At 40.8% G+C, this 27,857-nt stretch overlaps 2 protein-coding genes across 6 annotated transcripts in view; both read right to left on the bottom strand.

The window, feature by feature from the left end:
• Positions 1-1,244: 1,244 nt before the first annotated feature.
• Positions 1,245-1,934, bottom strand: LOC129095445 (claudin-17-like). The gene has a single exon (XM_054603882.1). The coding sequence runs from the start codon at positions 1,932-1,934 to the stop codon at positions 1,245-1,247; it is 690 nt and encodes a 229-aa protein (XP_054459857.1).
• Positions 1,935-5,371: 3,437 nt separating this feature from the next.
• The window catches only part of tiam1b (TIAM Rac1 associated GEF 1b), a 47,984-nt gene continuing 25,498 nt past the window's right edge, over positions 5,372-27,857 (bottom strand). For 2 of the 5 annotated variants that reach the window (XM_054598445.1, XM_054598454.1), the window contains exons 2-27: positions 26,696-26,787; positions 25,689-26,610; positions 24,238-24,694; positions 23,613-23,785; positions 23,147-23,371; positions 21,279-21,464; positions 19,915-20,061; positions 19,686-19,763; positions 19,174-19,344; positions 18,828-18,932; positions 18,324-18,405; positions 17,967-18,053; positions 17,011-17,223; positions 16,658-16,755; positions 12,156-12,341; positions 10,800-10,868; positions 10,307-10,432; positions 10,092-10,200; positions 9,237-9,416; positions 9,007-9,125; positions 8,812-8,932; positions 8,651-8,709; positions 8,316-8,421; positions 8,092-8,179; positions 7,791-7,963; positions 5,372-7,075 (exon numbers count right to left, since the gene is read on the bottom strand). In XM_054598445.1, coding sequence (XP_054454420.1) covers positions 6,546-7,075; positions 7,791-7,963; positions 8,092-8,179; positions 8,316-8,421; positions 8,651-8,709; positions 8,812-8,932; positions 9,007-9,125; positions 9,237-9,416; positions 10,092-10,200; positions 10,307-10,432; positions 10,800-10,868; positions 12,156-12,341; positions 16,658-16,755; positions 17,011-17,223; positions 17,967-18,053; positions 18,324-18,405; positions 18,828-18,932; positions 19,174-19,344; positions 19,686-19,763; positions 19,915-20,061; positions 21,279-21,464; positions 23,147-23,371; positions 23,613-23,785; positions 24,238-24,694; positions 25,689-26,600 — 4,800 coding nt within the window. In that variant the 5' untranslated portion in view covers positions 26,601-26,610; positions 26,696-26,787 and the 3' untranslated portion in view covers positions 5,372-6,545. The remainder of the gene's footprint in view (positions 7,076-7,790; positions 7,964-8,091; positions 8,180-8,315; positions 8,422-8,650; positions 8,710-8,811; positions 8,933-9,006; positions 9,126-9,236; positions 9,417-10,091; positions 10,201-10,306; positions 10,433-10,799; positions 10,869-12,155; positions 12,342-16,657; positions 16,756-17,010; positions 17,224-17,966; positions 18,054-18,323; positions 18,406-18,827; positions 18,933-19,173; positions 19,345-19,685; positions 19,764-19,914; positions 20,062-21,278; positions 21,465-23,146; positions 23,372-23,612; positions 23,786-24,237; positions 24,695-25,688; positions 26,611-26,695; positions 26,788-27,857) is intronic. The other 3 variants (XM_054598472.1, XM_054598462.1, XM_054598480.1) reach the window with 3 other exon arrangements.

Here is a 27,857-nt window from a genome sequence, read left to right as displayed (position 1 = left end):
GCTTGTTTTGAATGGAAATACAACTGCTAACAATCAACCATTTGTTCTTGTGATTAAGAACACTTAATCAATAACTAAATTATTCATTGTATAAAGTCACAGTTGATCAAAGCATGTTTCAGCTCTTTTAAGGTTTAGCCATGACATATTTCAATACTACTCAGAAAAATGTTTTACTTTAATCTAAATAACTAATTCAGACAGTAAACGAGATGGCAAAAATGTTACTATGTAAACTTGAAAAATACAGCATCTCTTTACTATTACCTTGGAACTTTCTCACCTCCTGAAACTAATAGTAAAGAAATTAAAACGATTTGTTTTGGATACGCAGTAATAATATGTGAAACACGAACACTACGCAGTGTCTTTAGTTTATGTACATCAATTTATATAAGTGGCGGTGCTGCAATCTGTTGTCCATCTCAAACTGAAGGCTGATAGGATGGTCAGGGATGTCCCACTGTCTCCTCCTTTATATGTAAACTGAGCTGATGAAAAGGTGTTGAGCACAGGAACTTGAGTAGGATTGGTTTCACTGTAACACAGTATTTGTCTGTTTGCCAGCAGTTCTCACCTTGTCAACGCCACACTGAAGTCTTTCTGCCATCTGAAACTGATAACCAGGTTGTTTGTAGATAATTTGTGCATGCAGTGAATGAGTTTTTACTATTCAGCTGCATTTAGTTTTTAGTATAGTGTAGTTACAGTCAAACTGAGGGTTTACTCAAATGTTAGGATGCAATAGAAAAAATACAATCACACAAGAAAATGTAGAATCAAATCTTTATCAACTCTTTGTCTGTTGACTAAGTCGATGTGACTTAATTGCCATGAGTTACTACCAAATCAGAAAGAAAAACAAAATGGCATGACAGTACATGATTGCAAAACCAATTGTTACTGATTACATTATTGTGTATATGTAAGTACAAATAGTTTTATATGTACAACTATCTAGCATTTGCAAATGTCCCCACTGTGGGACAAATAAAGGATTATCTTATCCTATTTTATCTTATTTGGGCAGATGATACAAACATGGACAAGAGAATAACCATTTATAGTTACAATAAGAACACATAGTACATTAGCATTTTTAAATAGTCAGTGATTAAGGGATAGTGAAACAATACATTTATACATATTTTGAACACTTGACATTATCACATCTATCACTATTAGAGATATATCAATTCGAAGTTGCATATTTCAGGCAGTACAGTACAGTACAGCTCAGTTCTTTACACATATTCTTGATGCTTATGAAAGCTGGATGTTGTCCTCTCTAGGTACACGCTCCCCTCTTTCTGTACATCCCGCTCCTCCATAAGATACGTGTCAAAGTTTGGCTCTTCTTCCTTTGATCTACGTTTGCTGTAGCTAAACAGAAGGATGAACCCAGTGATCAGCAGAATACCAGAAGTGGCCCAGCCAATGAAGAGGGCCTCCCCCAGCTCCCGTTTCTGAGATTCCAGCACCGTTGGGCTGTAGAAGTTGCTGATGACAGTATGGCCCACCCAGCTGACGGGGATGAGCGTGGTCAGAAAGGACAGCAGATACAAACCACCCCCTAAGGCGAGGGCGATGTTCTTGCTCTTTCTATTGTCGTCACAACAGCTGCTCTTTTGGGTCCCACATCCTGTGACGGCCAGAGAGATGAAAACCAGGACTATGGACACACACATGAGCCCCCTGGCTACCTGCAGCTCTGGTGGGAGAATTAGCAGTGAGTCATACACCTTGCACTGCATCCTGATATTGGCCTGTCTGTAGCAGTTCATCCACAAGCCCTCCCAGAGTTCCTCCATGACAATGAGATTGGCACCAATGAAGGCAGAGACCCTCCACATGGGCAGTGCAGTGACAGCTATGGTCCCAAACAGGCCGATGAAGCCGAGGACCAGAGCAAAGACCTCCAATTTTGCTCTCATGGCTCAGAAGGCAGTCTCCTCTGTCGTCTAATGAAAAGACTGCTACACAATCTCTTTTGCAGAGCTGTCTGTGATAATATCACCATGCCTGTAATGTAATCCCACCGGTTTTCACTGACTCAACCTTTTAATCTTACCAGTGTTTGAGGTATAAAGTACTCTGCATTTATTTAACTTTCATTTTTCCTGAAAACTAAACCCGTGTTATGCATTTGTCATCATTGCTCATCATGCATGACAAGCACATATGAAAAGAGTGATTTGTTGCCATTTACAAACGTTGCAAGTTTAGTTTTGGTGACTTATGACCTATGATCTTCTATAGGTCATAAGTCTTGGGCTTGTAAAACCTCTTCAAACTCAGTTGGATAAAATCAAAATGCTGAAAACTGTAACTTACTTATTTCATACAAATAAATGACATTTTTCAAGTTTTCACCTGCCTTTACCATAGTATATTGCCATACTGTACCCTGTGTATCCCTGGAGATGTGATTTGGCAAGTGATTCAGTTGTTTACATTGTGGATAAAGAACACTACAAATAAACCCCATTTTTAAATAAAGGGCCTTCCTTTTCTAAGCTTGGTCCGCAACCCTTGCCTGAAATATTGCATTGCATTGTCCCAGGAAACACCTGGTGTGTAGTCACCCTAAAGTTCAACACATATGCCCACACGTAGGTGGCTTCTCTTTTTCATGTGACAACTCATGAGGATAAGCCACGGTCCCAAATTGGCATCTGCAGGCTTCTCTACCTTGACCAGAAGCCTTATGCATCTGAATCAATTAAAATGACACAATGGTACCTTATATACAGTATATGAATGGCACTGGGTCAGTGTGTGTCCCAGTCAGCATTAGTTTGAAATGTAATGTTTTTCTAGAGGGGAGTTTGTGATAGATCTGTAAACTTCAACATGGCTTCAGTGTGAGGATTATCATATCACTTTATTAGGGATGGAGAATGTACATAGTGTTCCTATATTTAAAAAAAAAAGAAGATCTAATTAGAAAGAAATTACTTTCATCTGTTTCCTTTCAACTGACTTTTCTGTTGTTACTTTGAAACAATTAGTGTATAGACACTTATTATGCTCCCATGAAAATGATCATTTCAACTTGCCTTAACTAAGACTAAAAAATATTTCAATGTGACCAGGTGTCTGATTGCAGATAAGGAAAAACAATGGGGGATTTCACAGATCTTAACAAAAGGCCGCTCCTTTATCCAAACTTCAGTTGGTTGAGCAAAGGTAACACCCTGTTGGACAACTTGTTCCTTTGAAGTAGGAGAGACTAAAAAGTAAAGAGGGTTGCGAGCAGGAGCTTTAGCAGGCAAGGTCACAAAACAGGAACAGAAACTGGAAAGCCTGTTGAGCAGGTTTGCTGACTGATACTATCATCACATACTGAGCTTGAGTGTATCTGTTTACGTTTAAAGCAGCTGAGAAACCCATGACCGAACTGCACTCTAATACAAATGTGCTGTGAATAATTTTTCTGTATATGTGACCTCTAAGATGCTGGTAATGGAGTTTAGGATTTTGATCTGAGTAATATGATGCAAATGAAAGTAACTGAATATGCAGAAAGGTGTAAGTTGGTGCTGGTGCAGTGGTACAGGAAGTAATGTACATCTACAACAGACTGGTGCCACCTGCTGTATGTAAATGCAACTGCACTTTCCTGGTCCACACAATAAGATTGAGATAAATAAAATGTATTGCATGTAATTCCAGATTCCTTCTCCTGCCAACACATTTAATTCAGTGTTCATTTAGATTTAGGATGCAGAAATCATGAATCATCACAAGCCTGATCTAAGTCTGTCCCTACAAAACAAGTGCATTGGTAAAGCAACCCTGTACCATTTCAGTGTCATTTCAGTGTCATTCAGGGGCGGCTGTGGCGTAGTGGAGAGCAAGGTAGTTCTCCAATCAGAGGGTCGGTGGTTCGATACCCGGCTTCGGCAGTCGATGTGTCCTTGGGCAAGACACTTAACCCCAAGTTGCTCCTGAAGGCTTGCCATCGGTGTGGACTGGATGTTGCATGAATGTTAGTTAGAGTCTGATGGTGGCACCTTGCATGGTAGCCTGTCATCAGTGTGTGAATGGGTGAATGATATGTAATATACTACTGATTGTAAGTCGCTTTGGATAAAAGCGTCTGCTAAATGACTGTAATGTAATGTAATTTAGTCATTCAGCAATGCTGCCAGACTATAGCACAGTGAAGTCTGAAGGGATCTTTCCCCTTTATCTGAAGAAGAACCGCAGCTTTTGTGATGAGGGTGGTAATTGACAAGAGTGAGGTGGCTGGTGGAGGGGAATGAGCCTGGGTGACAGTAGTTCTATCACTATCACTTGTGCTGCCTAAAAGCAATCTTTTAATTAGGAGAGTACATGTGATGCAAAGTTTTGTTGTTATATTCTTTTTCTTTTTCATACTGCCTAACACTGAAAGTCTGCAAGAGCTCAGTTGATTAGCCCTGGACATGCTACCCGTGAAAAAAGATGGTATCTGCCTTCATCATCAACTGCTCAATTGTCCGCGACCATTCAAAAACAGAGGTTGGACAGTGGAAGAAAACACACTTTTTACAGCACAATTGCCTTCCAGTAAATACCAATTTCGTGAAGCTCGTTTGTTTTTTGATTTAAGTGGTTATTGTAGGGGTTGTGGACTAATTATCCCAGTTAGTGTCTTTCAGTCAGTGCTGCTGAGGGTCTACTTGTGACCATTGTTTATCTCTGCTAATAAAACATTTTTGTGATTGGCATGATTTTATTTCGTTAGTTATTTTTCATTTTTAGCTGAGCTTGTGAAAGATGAACCTGCATTTTATCCCTCAAAAATCATGATGACATTTGCCAGACAAAGAATAAGAGTCATGGAAATAAGAAAAGGAAATCACAAGCAGACCTTCACTGTCAAAGGCACTTAACAAGGTACAATAGTTGTTTAACAGAAAAAAAGGTTCTCCAGAAATGATCAGTAGAATAGAGTATAGCTCAAGAGCTTGGCTTAATTTAGTGATATATTTATTTTATCTGTTCATGTATGTTTGTGTCACAATAGTTACTGCTGACAAATGGACAGATTAGTCCAGAGATAGAAAAAATTACAGACATTCCTTTATTCTTTCTGTAGCTCCCTCACCATTATTGAGACACTTAATCAGTTGTGGCTTGCAAACACTCAAAGTGGCTTTTAACATCTTTTTAAGGTTCACTTTTTAGTTTCCCCATTTTGTTCTGGAATTGGTCTGTCTTTGAGGCGGGAGAGCATCGATTAGTTTCTTAGTTCTGCCGTTCTCAGGCATGTCTGAGCACAATGGGCATTTATGCTTTGGTCACAAAATTGTTTTGTTTGAGTTGCAAGGGAATGTTGAGTAGAAACACGGGAACCAATGATGGACAACAGAGAGGTGCCTTGAATTATAAGTAGGAAACAACTGTATTTATTATGATATCAATACATTTTTCTATATACACAGTAATAAAAATGCAGTCTTAGTAGCACAATGAATTTCTTACAAGTATGACTTCTTTCACTTTTCAGGCATACTGTAATTCTTTCTCCTTGATTGCTTGAGCAAATTTGGACTTTCTTTGTGAAAAAAATGATTACTTGTGTTTTTTTGCAAACAAATTAATTAACATATGAATAAATAAAAAAAAAAACTTTTCTTTATGATCCATTACTAGTGAACAGTGTTTTTGAACACACAATACCTTTTATAATAGCGGGTGTGCAAATTCTCTACAAATTAGAGTGTGCACGCTTGGAATGAAATGTAACATTTAGCATTTGTTAAATGGCAATACTGAAGAGTAAAAAGGAAAAATACAAGAATTGTTTCACAGCAACACAAACATGAAACAGCAAATTCAAGTAAAACAGGATTATGTTAAATTAAAACAAAGTAAAAAAATCCCGCTAGCCTCTGTGACATAGGGCTATTACATAATTCCACTATTAAATGTAACAAGAGACCAAACAAAATATTTCCCAGGCTAAAAAGATAGCTTTAAGTCTGTAAAACAAGAGATCAAAATCATATATTTTACATAACTCTTTACATAACAAAACTGTTCCAAAAACATGTCAGTGTATATTCATGTGAAGATGTACAAGTACAGTAAACTATGCGAGACAAGACTGTCCATTGCAATTATTCTATTTCTTTAAGGACAAATAATATACAGCCCTTAACTATGATAATATCTCTGAGTCACACAAACAAAACAAATATCAATGTTCTCACAATTTGGCAACAGCAGGCAGGACTATAGAATGCTGCCCAAATGTGCAAACCATGCCAATCAAAGCAACTGATTAGATTCCATGATTGTACCATTAGTTCATCTCTGAAAGCTTACACTTGACTTCTATGTAACAGCATTTGATTTGGGATAAAGCTCCCTCGTTCTAGATTCCTGTATTGCTCCACTGATGATTTTACCTGTACAAAAAGCATTCAGCAAAAGTAAGGAAGGATATAACTTCTACTAGCTGTGCAATAGACGTCAATGCCCATGCATTGTTAAGACTGATGACTGATCTTTATGGAGCCCATATTAAGCTTTTTGCCTGTCCTCTTCAGCTTTTATGTGCCACAATCTGGGGACGAGCCTGACTGCTGCCTTCTTACCCAAATCTCATCCTTCTCGGTTTGTTTTTGATCCTCCACGTTGCCATCGTTCACGACGCTCTGCTCCTCTGTATTGGACACCTTCACCTCATCAGGTGTCCCACTGGCCTTTGGGGACTTAAGACTCTCGCCCTCATTGGTTTCCTCACTCTCTAAGGACAAAGCCATGACAGGGGCCTCCAGGTCGGCATCAGTGGAGGATGCTCTGGTAGTCTGGCAGAACTCGTCATCTTCATCACTTAGGATATCTGTCTCTTTCACCACTTCCTGGTCTTCGTATTCTTCTAGGTCGAACTGTTCTTCCACCCAGCGGTCTGTGTCAGCTGCTATCTCAGACTGCTGCGGAGTATCTGGTTCGTTGTCCCGCTGCAGCCGATTTGAGTCGGGCTCCTGTCCGGGCTCGCCATCAAAAACAATATCAGTGTCTATGGTGAAACGGTTGCGCACTAACTTCCTCCTGCCTAGAGTCCTGGTTGGTGCAGATGCTGCAGAAGAAAAGGAGATCAAAAGCATAAGACAAATAATAGAAATTAGCAAGTTAAAGCTTTCGAAGCATTTACTTTTAAATAACATTAACATTAGTTGTCTTTCAGATTTTGAGGACTAGATAAATCAAAACGATGTCCATTGATAAATCAAGAAATGAGCAGTACAGAATAATAAAGGTTGTCCTGTCTGGACAGGGTTGAGTATCAAGACATCCTGCTTTCGTTGAGAAATACAACAAATCTGTGATTCTTTGACACTTTCAATGACACCAATGTTTATGATGCTTTATAAACATACTTATGTTTTATAATGTGCTTATAGCACTGTATATAGTTATGAGCACTCACAAAAAAATGAATAACACTAAGTTGTAATGCATTATAATCATTGTAATAAAACATAATGTAATTATAAAGCACTTAAGGTGAAAAATAAATGCAAGTATGTAAAAAAAAAAAAAAAAAAGAAGAATTTATCTCGATTGTGCCGAAGCAAAACACAGTCTGTTATGTTACCTTTTCAAAAAGCTTGAATGTAGGCATCTCCCTACATTTATTAAATCTTTAGAGGTGATTCAATCTCTTAATGAACAGCAAAAAGTTTTGTTAACATTATACTGAAGCATCCGATCTGTGTCCGCTAAGAAGGAACAAATTTAGAATTGGGACACTTTGAGCTGTAAGGTGAATGCAGCAACTGACTGGCATTTACCTGCTCTATTTATGGCTGGACGGGCTCCCTTCAGGGCACAGAGGCGCTTTCCACCAAAGGGCACATACTGCTGGTTGAGGGGTAAACTCTCCGTTTTTAGTAGCTGCCTGCGGTGCTTTTCCCTCAAGATGGAATGTACTGTCTTCAGAAAGTCTTTTCTACTCTCTGGAGAACTATGGGAGATAGAAAGGCACATTATCAGTTTGTCACTCTCGGTAGATAGCAGCAGACAGGACTGTATCAGTGGCACACAAGCTTCAATCTCCAGAGGAATTCAACCTCTATTAGAAGAGACCCTCACCTACAGCACAGCTGAAATGTCCTCTCTGGCCTTCCCTCTGACTCCGACTTTGTGTGGACAATCTCACACACAGCCGAGCCCTCACCATCTGAGGAAGTAATCAACACTCACATATGATCTCTGTCATACAGAGCAATCTGGTGAGATCTTCTGAAATAATCATTTCTGGACTTTGTAGAATGTATTTTAATACAGTACTGCCCATTATTCATTGAGTTGTTTACCTGCATTGGCCAAGGATCTGACTTGAAGGGCATCAGTTGGGATCATGTGGCGATATCTAAAGGGATCCTTTTCTTCTGAAGATATAGAGACTCGATGGGAGGCCCCCTACAATCATTGAAACAAAGGACGATGCATTTTTTACCTGTGAAATTATACTTGTGAAATGAGCTGTATCCAGTTTAATCAGCCTTAAGGTCTGTTTTACAAGTGACCGACTGGACAGATTCTTAAAGTGGGTCGTGGGTCGTGAATTTACAATGCCTTAACTAAATAGGTTATTTTCGAAACGGGCGCTGGTGTTGCTGATTGCTTATTACTTCTGAAAAAAACATACCATTTTCTTTTTCTGCTTTGATCCCTCCTTGCATACAAAGACCACTGCTGTTTTGAAGACTAAAAAGGTAATGGAAAAAACACAAAAGTTGTCGATCAAAGCTTCATATGACTTAGCCCAACTCATTACATAATCATGGAGGAAACTCATCTCTGACATACCAAATACGGCAATCTGGGGCTCTTTCTTCCATTTTCCTAGGGAGGCAGGGGGGTTGATCCAGGTCACACTGGTGTGGAGTAACAGATCACCCATAGACAGATCAGCCACCTGGCAAAAAAACTAAATATCAGCAATCACTCCACATGTACCCTTTAGATGACAGAACAGAGCCAAGCCACTTTTGTCCAGCGTACCTCTTTCTTTTCACCACTCTGCTCAGTGATGAGCAGATCGAACACTGCTCCAAACTCCTCATGGATCTTCTGCATCTCGTTGATGTGGCTGGCAACTTTGTTCATGGCTTTCATGGCAACTGCAGACAAGCAGAAAACAACATTCTTAGCGTTGAATTGTTGTGACCGTATTCATTCTCCCCTGCCAAAATGATTTCATCTTCTCAGTCAGCCTTTTGACTGGGCCGTACCATCCAGGTGGTAGTGCTCCTCACTCTCTGGGTCTGTGAGCGAGTAGAGCTCCTTCAGCAAGAGGGGATACTTCAGCACCCTCTGGATGGGTTTGATCAGGTATGACTCCAGGGTTGAAGAGTGCTGCTGCTTGGGGTTGCGCTCATCCAGGAAGGCCTTGAAATCAGTATCGGTTTTGGCTGGAATGACCAAAAAAACACTTAATGCAACACACTTCGAGACATCTCATCCATTTTCTTTTGCTCTTTCCACTAATTATTGGTGTACTGTGTTCTGCTATATGGGCTACAGAGATTATTTTAATTAAGGTATGTTATTCACAGAAATAAAGCTTATTCTATTGAAAATCGATGCTTATGTTGTCTGATATTCATGGCTTAAACATATTGGCCTTGTGCGAACCCAGACCCAGAACCCTGAACCGTTTCCTGCTTTTGGTAGACAAATCATTTTATCTCAAGGCATTCATACACCAGCGGGCAGAAATAATCAGTTAACTGCCTTAAAAACAGCTTTATAAAAAATAACACCTCACAAACTCAATATGGCCAATAACTGTTGACTCATTGCATAGACAGCAAACAAAGCCATAGATTGCTAAAGGGAGTGGGTGTTCGAGCTAGAGAATAAAATGTTCAAAACTGCTTATTATATATTATACAATGCTGCTGGGCTTTTAGCCCTCAGAGCCACCAGCTTCAAAGTATGCAGAGGTCAAATGTACAACTGTCTGGCTGACAACTCCGCAGAGCAGATTTATGGAGCCTTGCAGGATATAGCAGATGGTTGATAGATAAATGCATCCTCTCCTTTGAGCCCAGGAGGAATGTTGACCAAAGAGCACATTTACTCACCCTTCACAAGGACCTTAGGGACTTTGGTGTGGCTGGCGCAGAAAGCACTGTAGATTTTAAAACGATCTGCATAGTAAAGGAAAGAGCCTCCCAGGGAGAAGAGGATTTTCTGTGAAAAAGAGAAGAGAATTTACCCAACCAGTAGTTATAACAGTGTTAATAAATGGTTGTTTACAGCCACATCTTTTGGTGTGTATTTCTCAAAGAGGGTATACCTTAAACTGATCCACTCTCTCCAATTTCTCTAGATCAGGAACTAGTCTGGTCCCGTCTTCCAGGGTCTTGAGAAACTCCACCTGAAACTCCACCATTTCGGGCAAGTTCCCAAATAGTACATCCAGCTGGTGGAAAGGGGCATTTGAGCAAAGCAAAAATTAAAGCTCCTCCTTTTACACAGTTTTTTTGTAATATCTATTTTGTATATATTTGTATTTATCCAATAGAATCCTTATCTGGTACATCCAATATTAGTCTATTTCTACAGTTAGTGCATGGAAAAGCTCAAAACTTAAAACAATCAAATGAATTTCATTATGCACGTAAAACATAATTTGCAAACCTCCCCCTCTCTTCATCCATCCCTCTTGTCCTCGTATACGGCTACTCTTCACATGATTATGTAACCCTCTTTTCTTAGAACATTTAAAACGGTGTTGGCATGTACAGGCTTGCTATGTTTCAAAGGCACACAGGGAACATTTTACATACCTCATCCTGTGTGAGGATGGTCTCTTTCTGCAGTGGGGTTAAATATCTCCCGATGAGGCAATTGAGATCCTAAGGGACAAGAGTGAATTATGTGATTGATTATGTGTGTGATTATGCGTGTTACCCAAGTCATTACATGGAAAAGAGACAAAACCGCAGCTTTACATAAGGCTTAAATATGCCTCACAACAAAACTGATTAAGTCGCAGGGATAGTCTGAAAGTCCTTCCAATATCACAGACGGAGGAGCTAGCGGATGCACTTAGAAAAAAGTGAAAGCAGGTGTTTGGAAATTAATGAAATGACTATGGCTACAATTCACTGAAGCTGATCTGTAGAAAGCCTATGAGATCAATTAGTAGCTCTTTCAAAAAGTAAGGAAATAGACCATTTACATGTTTCTTTATTTCTTATTGTTGATCTAATAATCAACTCAAACAACCTCCTATTCACTTTCTAATAATTGGTTTTAAAAAAGAGTAGCCTAAAAATGTCCATCTTATTCATATATCTTAAAAAATAAGTTTGTTCTTTGTTAGCAAATGTTTACATGGAATAAACAAAATAGTGTTTAATTCTGAAGTATATTAATTACACAAACATTAGGAATGTATGCTAATAAACTTGTGGGTATGATTTGTCATAACAACTTGAGGTGCTTAAAAAAAAAACCCCAAAGAGGCAAAATCACCTGTGCCCAAATTGGTCACAATAGGAACAAATATTTTAGTGTCTAAAGAAATGACAGCAACATGTGCTAAACATTGACTGCATCAGCAAAGTCAAACTCTGCTAACCAACACACAAATTTATATGACCAACCTAGTTTTCCATTATTTTGTCAACCCCTATATTACAGTAGCAGTTAAGCTACAAAGTCCCACTACTGGAAACTGCATACACAGACCCATATAATGCTTGCATATGTCTGTTTGACTCTGTCTGGGTAATTAGAACAAATAGCCCAAGTATCCCCTTTGAAGATTGTAAAATACACCATGTATCATACATAATGTAATTTCTATAATAAGTACATACGTGCCCCCTGTACTGAGGTAAAACATTTGAAATGGCCTTGACATTATCCCATTATATTCCCTCTCTAACCCAGTTATTCGTCCAAGCCACATTTATACCAGGCAGAAAACGATTAGGCAATATCCAGGCAAGGGCACAGCTGTGTCCCCTCATATCTCCTGGGACACAGAGATAAATATGGATTGGTCTTGTGGAACAGGTAATGTGTAGGGCTAACACAACCTGAGGCAGACAGAACATAGATCGATGAACACGAGGAACACATGCTCACTCACAAAGAACAACTGCCTCCTTATAAGTAAGATGAGTGATACGTACTTTGACATAGGTGCGCTCAGTCTCCACGAGTTCACAGATGACTTTGCGGAGCTTGTCAGCATCGGAGAGCTGTCGGAGCGTTGCCGGTGGTGGGAAGGGTGAGTCCGGGCTAGGCGAAGAGGACACACACTCCGTGGGATTCATGTCATGGAGACTGCGGCAGAAAGCAGCGACTTGCTCTGTACTCTACAAAGAAAAAATTACCAAAAAGCGTTTAGGAAAAATGGGATGCAGTTATGTAACTCCAACCTGAACTCATTAAAGGAAATATCGATCAGTCAGTACAGAGCCAGCACCTCAAATATTAACTTGCAGGTGTGAATCATGACTGCGCAGTGTGAGCCTGGAAAGAGGTGGATAGGCAGCTCTAAAAAAAGTAATTTGCACTAATTTGGTCTATTTTCAGTCTGTCATAACAATGACTCTCCGCCTCTCTCTCTCTTTCGCTCACATCCTTCTTTTCCTTGGCGTTTTCCTCCTACTGACGGATCGGCGGTGTAATGATTCATCTCTTTCACAGCATCAAAATATACACACAACAGTGTCTGTCCACATACAGTATGGGTTGCCGGGGAGACCAGCCCTGATGTGCATTAGACTATCATTTTGGACAAAAATAGACTCCGCTCAGCAACAGCCTACACGGCGTAACACAGTAACTCTGTTCGCAACAGGCTACAGCCTCACCAGTCATAACAACAATAAGGGCATTTTGGTTTTTCACATCAATACAAACACAAAACAGGAACAGCAGGTACTGACACCACTGAGAGTATTTTATAGGTCAGACAGAAGCAATGTATCTTGTCACAACTATAAGCTCCTCTGGGAAATAATAACAATATTGCCTGAAAACAGCTGCAGAAGATGGAAAGTTATAATTCTCCCAATGAAGATCTGAACTACTAGTCTGTTATCACTGCTGTGCATAACAAGAAGTGCATATACAGATTTGCATTGTTCATATAACTGATGAATATTTTTTCAAGACTTTTTTCAAAATACATAAAAGCAAAAAATGATAAGAACAATAGAACACTGTTATCCTGCGACAGTCACGCATCTTCATGCAGCTTTGCAAATGACAATGGTTATCAGCATTGTTATCTAATCAGACAGACACATCCATATGTGAGACACGACAGCAGTTTGTCCCTCTTGACAATGTTCCTGAAATAACCAGGCAGCTCCCAGATCAACAGATGAACTGGGAAGTGCTTAAATGCCCTTTATTATAATCCAAAGCACTGATACTAGCTTAGCTTAAACTATAGTTAAAGAGCTGCTGGAAGAGGGCATTTTGTCAACGCTTATGTTTTTGCTAATTAAGAAATGTTAGAGTAAACACGTGCAATGTAATCTTTATTACTTACGATACCATTTAGGCTGTGGTAAGGGCTAGGTTTTAAAAAGCCAAGTTGCTGTCTATATTTGTTCCTCTAGTACTTTACTGATGTGATGATAATGTACATTCAGCCCAAATATAACTGCAATATGACAGCAAAGAAGGTTAGTCTAAAAAACAGTCAGCAGAAGCATGCATTCAAATTTGCAACCCAAAAAATAACTGTAATGCCAAGAAAAGAGGGAAAAACAATTCTGTAAATAAATCTTCCCTGTCCAATTAGTCAACTGAGCTCAACCAGTTTCACTGAGCCCAAAACGACAGTCCAGTCATAGTCTTCACAATCAAAATCTCGACTAATTAACACCATGGCAGCTTTGGGTGCATGGACAGTCATGACATGACAGGGTGAAGAGAAAGAACAGAGAGGAAGGGGGAGATGAAAGCCTTATACATCACATGAAAAGAACAATAATTAGTGGGTACAACTGGACAAAAAACGAGATGCCAGAGGCAAGCATTTCCACTAACGAATGAAATATAGATTAGCTGTATAGCTGTGTCAACACATGAAAGCACTCACGATAGAGAAGAGAGAAAATTGCACGTCTGCCCTCTCAAACTGAGATAAGCCAAAGATCACAGACTGAGGTGCCAAGAGAGAAAAAAACTCTACATGACAAACTACCCTGGCCGATGTTGCAGTGACTCTGACTATTACAAAGTCCAAGTCAGCTGTAGAGACTCAGCTCCTACATACAGCGTTTCATTTTGGCATCCTGTGGAGCACTTCAGTGATTATGGGGCAATTCTGCGACACAACAGTGACTCATAGCTTCCTCTTATTCGTCTGTAGCAGCAAAGAGGAGGTGTGAAACAAACGCTAAAAAGGAGAGGTGTTTTACTCTCACTGGAATAAGACAACAGCAGCTCGCCATCTATCACAGCACTAGCAAGAGCTAGCCAGGTAAATAAAAGTGATACAAGGAAGGAATCTCACCAAATGTAGCATGTCATATATGGAGTCTGCGGAGCGCTTCCTGTGTTTGCTCCACTTCAGCACGGACATAGCCGTGTGCAGGTGGACAGTCAACACAAGACAAGTGCCAGAGAGAAAAAGATTCCAGTCTTAGGAGAAAGTCAAGTCTGTACTGCGCCTCTCCAACTCATGTCTCAGCCCTTTTGTCTTTCCTCTTGTTTAAATAAAAAGGAGAAGGTGCTATGGTGCTTGTGATGAAGGATGAGTGAAGCTGCTCAGCCTCCTCCTCTCCGCCCACCAGTGCCTACAGCCTTCCAACTCCCCTTCTTCTCACCCTCAGAGTCTGCTGTAGTTCTGTCACTGATATTCTGCCGTTTTCTCTCTCTCTCCCTTCTCTAAACTCAGGCACACAGTGTGAGTGTGAAGATCTGGCCAACTCCAGCAGCATTGTAAATGAGTCTTGATAATCCTCCAGACCGGCGATAGAGCAAGGGAGCAGGAGGGAAAGAGTCTCCTCCTCAAGGTTGTGGTGGAGCAGGATTGGCTGGGTGAGCGAAACCGCAGTAGAATATAAATGCAGGATTTCAGGGTTGGGGGGAGAGTCTTGGGGAGAGGGGGGCTGCAAAGGAACAGGCTGCAGTGGAGGGTGAATACAGGGACTGGTGTGTGAGATTTTGCAGGATGAAAATGAAGAGTGGTAAATGTGTAGGCGTGCCAAAAAATATTAAATAATAAGTAATAAATCAAATGAGGTACGAGTTCTACAAGCCCAGAAACAAGCCCTTGTTCAGATCAGTAGCTGAAGGAAACACCAGATCACACCAGCAGATATCACACATTTAGCCGCCTCCATCTCCGAGTAGATTCCAGGACTTATGTAACAATTGAGTCTCATGACTTTGATGTGTCCTCTTATCCTATTTTTTTTTAACAAAACTCTTTGTTGGTGTTGCTACTGAGAGAGGCAGCATTATCATTTTAAACATTTTTTTTTTAAACAAAAGGTGCAAATTAAGGAGACAATACATCACTCAAACCACCACAATGATATAATGCTCCAGAGTATTTTTTCCTTTTTTTGCACACATCTTACATTTATATCACTATTCAAATCTTATCCATAATGTCATTATTATTCATTTTTACACAGGCATTTAACTAGAATTGGTACAATATTCGATAAGTTAGATGATGGAATAAAGAGAGAAATATAAAAGAGCAGTTATTAGACCAGTTCATAATTTGTAGGGCAAGGGGATGACTGAGGATCTCAGTGATTCTTAGATCCAGTTGGTACAAAAGGAAATGATGTAGTGATCAAGTGTTTGATAAGAATATATCAAAAATGTATCACTTTCTTTCAGAATATCATGAGCAGTAGCCCAGTTGTTGTTTGAAGTCAGCTAATTACAGAAATAAGAAGATGCCACTGCTTTAATATCTTTTATGAATGATTTTTATGGGTTTTTTGTATTACTATGAGGCTCTCTTTTTACTCAGTATAAGAAGCATTAATCCTCCTGTTAGCCAAAGCACTTTAATAGCTAAAGAGAGAAATGTAGGTCTTTGAGATTTTTACTCGTTTTGCCAAACCTGCTCTGTTATTCTGTAACCTGTGTCTAAATGTTCATTTAGAGTTAAAATGAATACACCTTCTTTCATTACATTATCCTAATCACCACACATAATTAAGCAATTAGAATGCAAGCATCCATCAATTGTCTGTTACATTCGAGTGAATACACTTTGCTTGGAGTCTCTAATGCATAAGAGGCACTTCATTCAGCAATGTAGGCATACATTAATATTTAGGAGCCTTTGATTATCATTATGTCAGAGCCTACAAAAGTGCAGATAAAACAGCTGTGTGTCATGAAAGGAAAGGAGAAACTTGATGCAGATTTGTATCAAGAAGCATGAAATGAACACCTGGCTAATATGGACACTGCTCAGCTATACTAAACAAGATTGAATAAGCCAGTTACAGATGGTGCCTCAAACGGTGGTAAAACCAACTGTTCTAATGCGATCCTTTCATAATAACACAGAGTTGAGAGGAATGGTGTGGAAGGCAAGGTCAAGGACAGGACACAAACATTTTAAAGATGTGCTGTCAGATGTTTTCTGCTGTGATACTCAATCAGATTTCACAAACGATTAATAAACTTGTGCTCTTACCTTTCTGCACTCAAACTCACTGAAGATCTCAGAGTCGTCGTCAAGGCTGTCTCCTGAGCTCTCAAGCAGTATTCCCACCCCGTCGTCCAGAATCTCCTCTGCAACAAACACACCAGTTATTTATGGGCTTCATGAAACACTGTATGGATTTTTATTTATTTATTATTAATACGATGAATGCCATTTTCAAAAGCACTACAGTACATGAGATAAAAATTCCTTGCTTTGTAATTTTTCATTAATTATTATCGGACCTGTGAATGTGCCAAGTTGCACCTTTAAATGCATGAGGGAAACAAACTATTGAGATGGACTGGATTTCATGTCAGGCTGTATTTGACTGCGCTTCTCACCTTGACTCTGTGAGAAGATGTCCGTGTAGAGATCCTCCTCCGCATCCGAACGGCGTGGCGGCAGATAGCAGAGCTGACGGCGGTCAACAGAAGGCAGAGTGTTGACTGTCAAAGCCAGCGAGGCTTGAGAGAAAGCTACCTTCATGTCCGAAAAGTTGAGACTGTGAGAGTCTTTTCCGTTCAACTGAAGTATTTCATCCCCTGCATTGAGACCTGCCAGGTGGGAACATCAGCTTTGATTCAGTTTTCTGCCTGCCATTTGACAGTACACTGAATAAAAAGTATCTAATTTCCCAAGTATTAGACAGGATCAGCAATCTCATTTTCAGCATTGATTAACAGGCCATTAAACCCCTAAATAAGATAATAAACCCCCTAATAACAACATTATTGTAAGAAACAAATACAAAGTAAAAATACTACATTCATTATATTTTCTTTGCCCTTAGGAGCCAAAGAATGACCCACCTCTCTGCCCTGTAAAGTGTCAGCTGCTAAGAGAGTATCTCACTTTTTTTTCTTCACATCATCACTGCATATTCTCTACCTACACTATGACCAACTCCACTATTTGACATCACTCAACCCTGCAGTATAACTTCTTAAAGGTGGTGATGTGAAGCAGCTGTTGTGGGGCATTGTATTCCGCATCCTTCACAAAGGCCAGTGAGAGGCAGTGTGGTTATGATTATAGTAATCAATGCCCTTGAGAACTGCTGTATTCTCTGAAACCTTCCCTGCACATTATAAAACATGCGCTAATGCATTTCTAAAGAGATGTAGAGAGTAACAAAAAGTCTATTGACCTTGATTTGTGAAAAATGCTCCATTTTAAAAACGTCCAATGCACCCCACATTCTATTTATTTTTTCTCTAGCTGTTACTCATCAGTTCATAAAACACAAATTGAGTGTATTTAAAGTGAGTTCATTTGATGGAAATGAAGGGTAATAAACCTTTGGCGAAGGCTAATCCGCCCGCCTTCACATCAGTGATGTAGAGCTGCTGCACTCCGTCCTCCTCCACCACTGAAATGGAGAAACCTGGAGGAGGAAAAGGAGAGGCAGAGAGGCGAGAAGAGGAGGAGAGAGAGCGAGAAAGGAGACTCTTATATAAAATATCAATTATGCAGTACAAATGGGAATAGTCTGAAAAAAAACTGGTTGTGTGACGGTCAAATAAAAGTATTTTTTACACAGAAAACTACAGCATTACATTTGAAATCTTTGACATTGAGATCAGCATCTTTACTAAAACTAAAATAATTTAAGAAGTCAATGTAAAAGAAACAGGATCATTTAAATGGTTCCTACCGTAACCGATCATGCAGGATTCATCTCTGTCAAACTGGATTACTTTTGTAATTTTGGAGCAGAGCTCAATTTCTTTGTAAAGCTGTGAAGAACAAAAAGAAGTTATTATATAAATCATGAAACAACGGCCTATTTTTTTAATATTCTGGTGGGTGGGTTATTGACAGCATAGAAAGAGAGTGTTAATTTTCTGTATTCTTAGACAAAGCAGCTCTAACAGAGTCTTTTATACAGGATGGTCTCTGATGATCATGATTACATGATGGTAATACAAAAGTCACTATAGATACAGGCTCTCCATGAATAGATTTATGTTTTGATGCATGGTCCTCCCAGGCAGGCGTTTCTCCAGAGATGTGCAATCAAAAGGATAAAAATACAGAACCTATTAATAATTTACAACGAAGTATGCTCCTATGGTCTGTGGTTTTATCGGTGTTGTGATTCCTTGCACAATTTGAATGCAATTACTAGCGAGATAAGATCATTCAGGTAGTTACATACCAAGTCGCACACATCCTCTTCTGGTTTGGGAATGTAGAATTGCACTTGGTTTTCGATAAGGAATTTGAGTCGTAAGTAGTGCTTGATTGGATCGAGCTGGTGAGCCTGTGGGATGAAGGAAAAGGGACAGGAAAGGATTAGAGGGGAGATACATTTTTTTGTGTATAGAAATAAAGATTACAAAAAGCTATTCTGTATTTTTACACAGCACCATAGTCTTGTTACAATGAAATTATTTGATTCTTCCATTAAAAATTTTTACTCAACTTCCTGGCCGTGCAAAACTTTTTTCTGTCTAGTTAAAGGATGTTATAACAGGCCAGACCGTGTCATTTCACACTGTTACCTTGCAGATGGTTTCCAGAACGCACAGTGCTGACTCCCCTGGCTGGATGATGGTTAACACCGGCTGGTCATTTGGCAGACACACCCAGGAGGGGGTGAGGTGGTCAGGGACCCAGATATCACTTTCCGTGCTGGGCCGGGGAAGGCTTTTCACAGTTCCACCCTCACTTTTCTTTGAACAGAGACATTAAAAAAGCTGATTCAGTCCGCTACTTTAGTACACATTCATTTTAACGCTGTAAACATGTTTAACTGAAAAGTTTGAGTATGAGTATGTTCTAATCATTCCTCCAATCTAAATGTAGTTTAGTAAATTATTGTGCATTTGCTTAAAAGGAAATAAATAAATAATAATAGCTGTTTTAGTTGTAACCTCTGGGCCTCGTCTCTGGTGCTTACTTAATATTTCATTGATGTCAGTGGTGACTTATGATCTAGTCTAGTAAGTTCCCATACGGTTTGCCCTCGCCCTCACTGTCAAAGGTATGCACACAGAGAATGATTCCTCCTTACTGTGTTATCCTTGGTGGGATCAACAAATATGCCATCAACAGGCTTTTTCACTGGCTCTTCGCCATCAGCAAAGACCTGCTGGGTCAAAAAAAGAGTTAAAGTGGTCGTAACTCAAGCAGAGCTGTGGAGGATAAATGCTTGAGGAAAAGGCAAAATTAAATCTTTAAGCGGCCAAGGCAGTTCTACTGATAGCATTTAAGTCAGAAAATAACTGTAAAATATCACAGACCTGGTTGATACTGGGATGGGCTTTCGTTTTTTTCTTTGAGGTAGTATCCAGACCCCAGAGGGAGGAGAACCTGCTCTTACGCTTGCTGCAGGAACGTGACATGGCCTGTGTTCGCCGTCTCACTCCGTTCTCTGAGCGAGCTGCCACCTGCAAAAACATAATGACTCAGTCAGGGCTCAAACACACCAAATGACACACGGACGACAATGTGTTTGACCTAATGTCGCATCACGTTTTGCGTGATTATCATTTCTTAATACAGCACATGATAAATAACATAAGACCTCAGAGAAGGTTGCATAAAAATGCAGTCAATGGAAAACAATGTTTCAGATCAAAAAATGATTTGCAAACAGTAGGTTTTTCATGAGCAATAGAAAGGTTTTATCAAGAAGCATCTCACCAGACTGAGGAGGAATTAGGAAAAGGGATTGCATGTGCATCAGCATGATTTTGACATACAGATACAGGGCTGTCATTTATTTCACACACTATTACTGGGCACATGCAGGTTCTTACACAACCTGGCATTTCTAGGCTACTCATTTGTTTAGAAAAAAAAAAGCAAGCGTAAAAAGGGATTTCAATGATGTCTCGTTTTGTTCCGTGAACAACAACTTTTTTGGCCAGTTTTGGACATAGGGTCAATGCAAGTATTAGTGGAAGAAGAGAGGAGCAAATTAGTGGGGGAGTAAAACAGGATGAACAAGATAAAAAAAGAGGAGGAGGGAGCTGTTAGAGTCTCTTTTGTTAGACATCCCACCCTGCTATCTTGCAGCTCTAACACCCACATCACTGTGTTGGTGGTGCCTCACCGATCCGCAAACACGTCTCTAAAAATCAAATAAATGTTTTCCTGTAGTACCGGTGCTTTTAGCTGTGTAGCACATAACCTCCGTACAGCAGTGGGAGGCCAAAACTGAACCAAAACATCTTCAACAGATGCCCTGTGTGAGACCCATGCTCCGAAATAGCACTCATTGTGGAAAAAAGTGATTTGAAGCAATGCATTGCGTTTCTAGAATCAATTGCCCTGCCAGGAGAGTCACCTGGTGTACAAGAGTTGACAGTGTGTGTTTTGAGGGAGATACAGTATCTGAGGAATTTATAAATATAAGGGCACAACTAAAGGGTTACAGGTTGGATCCCTGCAACAGCTATAGTCTGTGTTAGTGAAGCATACTTGAGCTACATATTGGCACATTGGTTTCTCAAATATTCACTGGTTTCAAGTCTAATTCGTGATGGTTTCAGATAAATGCATACAGAGGTGAACCTAAGATGTTATGTAAAAGCATATAATGACGATTCTTCATAAAACCAGATAAATGAGGACATTTGATAAAGTTGAAGGTGATATTTACCAGTGCATGGAAGGAAGACACAGAGAATATCCCCAGTCGGCCCATTGCCAGCTTGGTGGGACGAGAGGCAACAGCCAGGAGGCGTTTGGGGTTGGGCAGCTCTCCACCTTGCAGGCTGGCTAGGTAGCACCTGAAGCGGAACTGATCCATGTGAAACTGCTCTAGGTTCTGCTCCCACAGGAAGATCTGCAGAATGAGAGGGACACAAAACATTCAGTTAATTGGGGGGGCTCTAGGTTGTCAACTTCAGTCCAAGATGGAGCACCCCCCCCCCTCCCTAGAAGCTCTGTAACCAGTCTACTGCAAGTGTTGCCAACCTGCGCTCTCTGTTCCTAATGGTTTGATGTTTACTGGGGCAGTAGAACAGGACATTGTGATTATTCACCGATCCGTCCCCACCCAGTCACGGTCCTAAACTGGTGTTTGGAAGAGGCGGCTAGTGCCATGGCAGAGGGCTCTGTATTACTGCCAAGTAGCCCAGAGACGAGAAAGAAACAATACTGCACATTCCACTGGCAGATAGGAGCTGGGAGCGTTTCAGCTTTCTTAGGAGCAGGCCTATATCCATTCAGCTCTGCACAATGTGAAACGTGACACTGCCAAACAGAACCGCTCCAACCAGGCTCTACCTAACTGACCAAACAAAGGCCATTTGATCTCCCTTCTCTGTAAACAGACCTATTAGAAGACAATGTGAGCTTTGCAATTAATTGAAAGAATCGACTGATGCCAACAGCATACTGTGTTTAAAAACCAAACAAAAAGCAATCTGGCCGATAGGTGTGTAGCATCAGCAGCCTCTAGCGGATGATAGCTCTGATATCTGATACTTAATCCCCTTGTACCTCTACCTGCTTCTCTTTCCATCTCTTGTTCATCCTCCAATCTTGCATAAGAACAATTGCAGAACCCTGATATTGAAATGTGTACTTTTAGGTGATAGCTGTAATAAAGCAAACAATCTGTAACTTTGATAGGTTATGAAAATAAAGCTAACATTGTCATTTTAACCATGGACCAGAGTGAAAAACACCTTGAAAGCTATACCATTTTGCTCATTAAGTGAAGACAAAGTTCTTCTTGGAGCAGATATCCTACCCTTTGAAGTTAAAAAGCTGTGTCAACAGTCAGAAAGAGCAGCAACAGAAGGTAGATGACCAGAGTTCTTGTGTTGGTGTAATACTCCATGAGTTTTTTTAGCTACTTTACTAAATCAAGACAACCCTTGTATGTGTACTTTTATCAATCCCTCCTGGCTTGTTAAATTACTTATCAGCTTTTTAAGTTTGAAATGGTTGAATAGGTTGATTTCCGTTAAAACTGGCATGCTGCATGCAGTACTTTTAACCTGAATTGAATGACAACTAAATATTCTGACTCATTAGGAAAATCTAAACTCATTTGAATATATTCTTGCTGCAGATTAGTTTTCACATCTAACAATTCTGCACGGTCCATTTTGGTTTTTATACATTTTCTTGCAGAATTTATACCAACACAGGTAAAGTTTTTGACAAAGGGTAATTATTACCTTTGTAGTTGATTCGCCAAATTTTATGTTTGGACATCATTTCCTCAGAATAACTAATTTCTATAAAAGTTTGAGTGGGCAACAGAAGTAAGAAGGAAAACATGAATGTAACCTGCATTAACAAGATTGCAACAACATTTAAAATGAACAATGACTGTATACAAATTTAAAGCCAAGTTTCAGTATACTCCTGTGAAGTTTTTTCTTGATATTCCCTGATTTCCTCACAGGGCCAATCAAATTTCTTAACTCATTCATTCAGGATAATACTTCTTAAAATCCCACATAACTGCCTGACATGCGGTGACAGTATGACGGAAAGGAGGATAAAACCTACTTGATCCAGGATCGTCTTCCTCTTCTTTGTGTCCGTGACAGCCGACAGCTGCATGTCTCCCATCTTCTTCATCTTCTCATCCATGTCTATCTTCTGCTCCAGCTTCTTGATCTCTGCGCGAAGCAGGCGCACCGTGTCCTCTCTGTGGTGCTGTCGGGCGACGGCGGTGGCACATGCCGAGTGGATGGCTGTGATCCAATTCTCCAGCTCCGTCTGGCTGCAGGTCTGCGTGGGGACAGAAAGGGAAAGGTCAGAGGTTAAACAACAACACCCGGCTTCCTGACATTTTCAGTTAAAAGCACTCCATTTGTTTTTCCTGTGTCAATTAATTGCTAATTATTATAGCAAATCAGACTTGAGAGAGCGTGAAAGGAAAGAAAACACTACATATAGGTTCAAGTTATGCTGGCCCCTGGGAGAATTTGTACTTATTCACAGATCAGATGACATTTAAGCCTTCTCTTACCTGAAACAGAAAAGCATCTCCCAGGGAGTTGCTGAGACAGAACACAAAGTCCTTTTTGGGATGTTCTGGTACAGCCTGGACAATACTGCTCTCTACCCAGATGGCATGCTTGGGAATACTGTTGTTGTCGATCCCTGAACGGCCATCAGTCTCATAGAAGAACAGAGTGCAACCTGGAAAACCGAAACGATATATTACATTACATGCATGATATATTCATTGGCAGCATAGACTCTTGCTGGCTCAATCTCTGAATGATACTTTTTTTTTTAAAAAGCCTGATTTGCTCAAGCAATTTACTTCTGCTCTCCAGTGGCCAACATTAAGAAGTGCAGCATGGCTGATAAGTCATCGAGGGAGGCCTCTTGATCATTAGAGCACTGATTTCAAGACCAGTCAAGTGCCATTCAATTAGAAAATAATGGTTTCTATCATGCTTGAATTAGAGTTTGGTTCACTTAGCTACTAAATTGTGGTTAGATAAGATTTTAAGTACTTTCTGCATATGCTACTGTATGTCAGCAAAAAAACTACATAAAAAGTGTCCTATGTTGACTGAGCTGTAATAATATTGAATTATGGAATAACATGTAAATGCTATTGACACATTGAGGGCAGAACAAACCTTTCAGGGAAACCCAGTAACTCTTCCACTTGCGCCTTGTGGCTGACTCCACTTTCTTGTTCTTCTTATGTACGAGGAAGTTCTTGACGGCAAGCCTGCCAGCTTTGCGCACCATCCCTTGGGTGACGCTGAGCAACGGGTCAGACTGGTAGGCGGAGCTCATAGTGCTCTGCTCGTCACTCAGGGCGGACCCTGCCTCCTCCAAGCTCTCCGTCTGGCAGGAGCTCATCTCCAGTTCTTGGCGAAAGTTCTCGTACACGCCCTGTACACACTCACTGGCCCCACCGCCACTGCTGCTGCCACTGTCGCTGCCAGCAAACATGCTCCTGCCAGCCGCCGAGCACACGGAGAAGGAGGCTGACATGGTCTTGTAGCGTCTGGACTGTTGCTCTGCCTCCACCGTCACCCCATCGATGCCGCTGTCCTCGTACTCACTACCCTCTCCGGCGGTGACATCCTGCATCGTGGCAGAAGCACAAGACAGGTGAGACGGCATGGCAGACAGGTTGTCTTCATCACTGAGAATGAAGCCTGTCAACAACTGCTACCCTCACTGACAACTGTCTATCTATGTACATACAGCATGGAGCCATTCTTCTAAACATGTTGCAAAAACTGTGAGTAAAGAGGCCTAACAAGCGTCCATGGGTTGCTTAATCCTGAGGTTCTGCTCAAAATGAATTACTTGCAGCAAAGAGTGTGCTGTTGTGGGAGTACAGCCTGCCCTCCCTGTGGCACCGCAGGGTCTGCCCTCTCCAACCCACATGGCCAAAGGCTCCTGGGAGATGAAGGGGGTTACACTGAGCTTGGTATCTCCATCTGGTCACATGACCCAATCATGCGCTCCAGAGCTCCTTTCTCTAGGGCTGACGGTGCCCTGCAGTGACAGGGCCACCATACACGTTTTACTGTTACACTCTTCTGCAGGCCTCCCCTCATTATCATGACAAAAGACTGAGGCATTTCAAACAGGGAGTGACTTTAAACTCTGCTCCCTCCCTCTCATCAATGCAGTCTCCCCTCCCAAGAAAAACAACAGTTTCATCAGGGGACGACACATTGCTCCCCTTAACATAAGCGTTCTTTTTACACTTAATCTGTTTCAGCAGCTTATTATCTGTGATGTGAATGCAGCAGAGGAAACGCTCAGACACAATGGGAGGAAAAAATGAATGGGGGAGCTGTGTTATTGGGGATGCCACCAGACCACATTAACATTCTGCACAGCTTTTCATTCTCTGTCCAAGGAGCATAAAGGAGCCATGACACAGCTTTAACTGTTTAACCTAAGATAGTGTCAAAAGGACATAAATACACTGTTAACAGTTTCATGAATAGAGGAAATTATTTGTTCGTTTTCCTATGAATTTTTTGTCCTTAGTTAGTTATAGTTTGAGCCATATTGGTAATTTAAAAGAGGAGCACAATGGGGAAATTGCTCTACATCTTACCTGTATAGTCTGCGCCCTCCTGCCCTGCATACTGGCACACATGGCAGCTTGGTGGCTACTCAGGCCTTCAGACAGGCAGTGGGAACGCCGGCAGGGGAGGGTGTATGCACCATAGGTGTTCCCATCCTCCTCTGATGGGGAGAGCATCTTATCGTCCTCACCCTCCCTAATAGACCTGTTTGCATCATGCCACTTGGCATAGCGACCGTGGGGTTGCCTGCGGGAAGGGCACTTCTGGCTATATAGCTCGTCCAGGGAGTTTGCCCTGTCAGCGGAGTCTGTGGTGCTGGACTGTAGGTGAACTTTGCAGTCAGTGAAGTCCCTCTCGTTGGTCGTGTCTATGATCTCCTCTGTGCTGGTCAAGTGCTCTTGGCTGAGGTCAGACAGGGAGAACTCCAGGCTGTCATCTCGCCACATGTCTGCAGACTTAGACCTCTTCTTCTTGAAGCTGACAGTCTCCTTGGAGCCGTCCCGAGTTTTCTGAAGGTATGTTACCTCGCCTGTGTACACATCTTCATCCTGCACCTCCTCTGCTGTGGGGCCAGGTAGGGTTATGTGCATTGTAGTCATGTGCACTGAGGGATTGGCCAGGTCATTGTGAAAGGACACAGGCCGCAGGTTCATGGCCACACGGTCTACCCAAATGGGGCTTCCAAAGTCTGGGAGGATATTCGTCTCATTGAAGGGCTCCAGGCCATTGTCAGCCAGGGATTGTGGGATACTGGGGGTGCTACTTGAGCGTGTGCTCGTCTCAGAATTCCTGTGCTCTATTTTCCCTGATGAAGCATGTCGAGAGCGTCTGGACTGTTTGTTGGAGATGCGAAGAGACCGAGACATGTGCTTACGTGACAAATAGCCATGTTCGTTACGGTAGAGGGCATGGTCCCCATTCTGGCTCTCAACATTTCCCATGATTCAGAGGCTGAAAAGAAGTAGACAAAGTGTAAATCAACTCAAGAAGAACACAAAATCTAATTAAGATGACAGAATTCTGAATGTTAGCCTACCTGGAGGATTGTGTTGAATTTTCTGGCATTTTGTTTGTCACTGGACCTTCAGACAGTTTGGTCCTTCAGCTGCTAGTATGATCCACAAAGCTCTGAAAACAGATATTCAGATGAAAAATTGTATCAAATTTGTAGAGTGCTTCCATTTATGTATGCCATTATGTTAAAACATTTTTTTTAATTTTTTAATGAAATCTGCATGAATGAAATCTACAGCTAAATATGGAAAGATAAGGGGTTCGAACCCCTCCACAGGCAACATGCCGAGGTGTCCTTGAGCAAGACAACTAAACCCCAAAATTGCTCCCCAGGCGCTTCATTGCAGCCCACTGCTCCTCCGGGATGGGTCAAATGCAGAGAACTGAATTTCCCCATTGTGGGACTAATAAAGGCTTAATTATTATTATTAATAAACATCTTTATTTTTTACGAGTCTTTCTTTGGCTATTATGCAATAGTCAAAAAAGTTGTACACAATTGTTATTTATGTTGTTTGTTATTTAACCAATAGCCCTACAGGGATTAATAATCTGCATAAGAAAAATATTTAAGCAAGACAGAGATGATCAGTTAAATCAAAAGAAGTTTGATCATTGTATCATCTGGAACTATGAGGGTGGTTTAAGAAACTACCTCTCTGACACTGAGGGAAAAAGATCATTGCATCATTGCTGAGGACATACAATAGTGTATTATAAAACACATCATATGCCTTCATCTTAAATGACTTTGTTTCACTGACCAAGTTAGCCTGTAATTGTATTACCGCGCATTTATGAACTGTTTGTACGTTTGTTTCGCATTACTCCTTTGCAAAGTCCCTGTTTGAAAATTGCAAAGTAACATGTGGTCAGCACAGACTTTCCCCTAAAAAACCTCTGTTGTTGGTAGGATTTTTTTTGGGAAAAGTAATAACAGAGGAGCAAATGTAACTCAATCCTAGCTTATTTTTATTTTCTTCGTCGTCACTTACTTTGCAGAAAAAACAGAGGCAGTTTTGGTCATGACAGCTAGAAAAACACCACTTCATTTCTGACAAAGGAAGTGATCCACTCATTCCCTTTCACATTGCACTGGGGTCGTGTGAAGTGGAGGGATCGTAATGATAGTAGCACCACTGTGACAGTCAGAGTGCACATGAGTTATTCACAGCTGAAGTGAG

Source organism: Anoplopoma fimbria, chromosome 1, assembly GCF_027596085.1.
Source record: "Anoplopoma fimbria isolate UVic2021 breed Golden Eagle Sablefish chromosome 1, Afim_UVic_2022, whole genome shotgun sequence".
Taxonomy (NCBI): Eukaryota; Metazoa; Chordata; class Actinopteri; order Perciformes; family Anoplopomatidae; genus Anoplopoma; species Anoplopoma fimbria.
The sequence above is the reverse complement of the archived record's forward strand: the minus strand, read 5'-3'. Positions and strand labels throughout refer to the sequence as shown.

Coding starts and splice junctions, on each gene's coding strand:
- LOC129095445 (XM_054603882.1), bottom strand. CDS start 1,934: ATGAGAGCAAAATTGGAGGTCTTTGCTCTGGTCCTCGGCTTCATCGGC.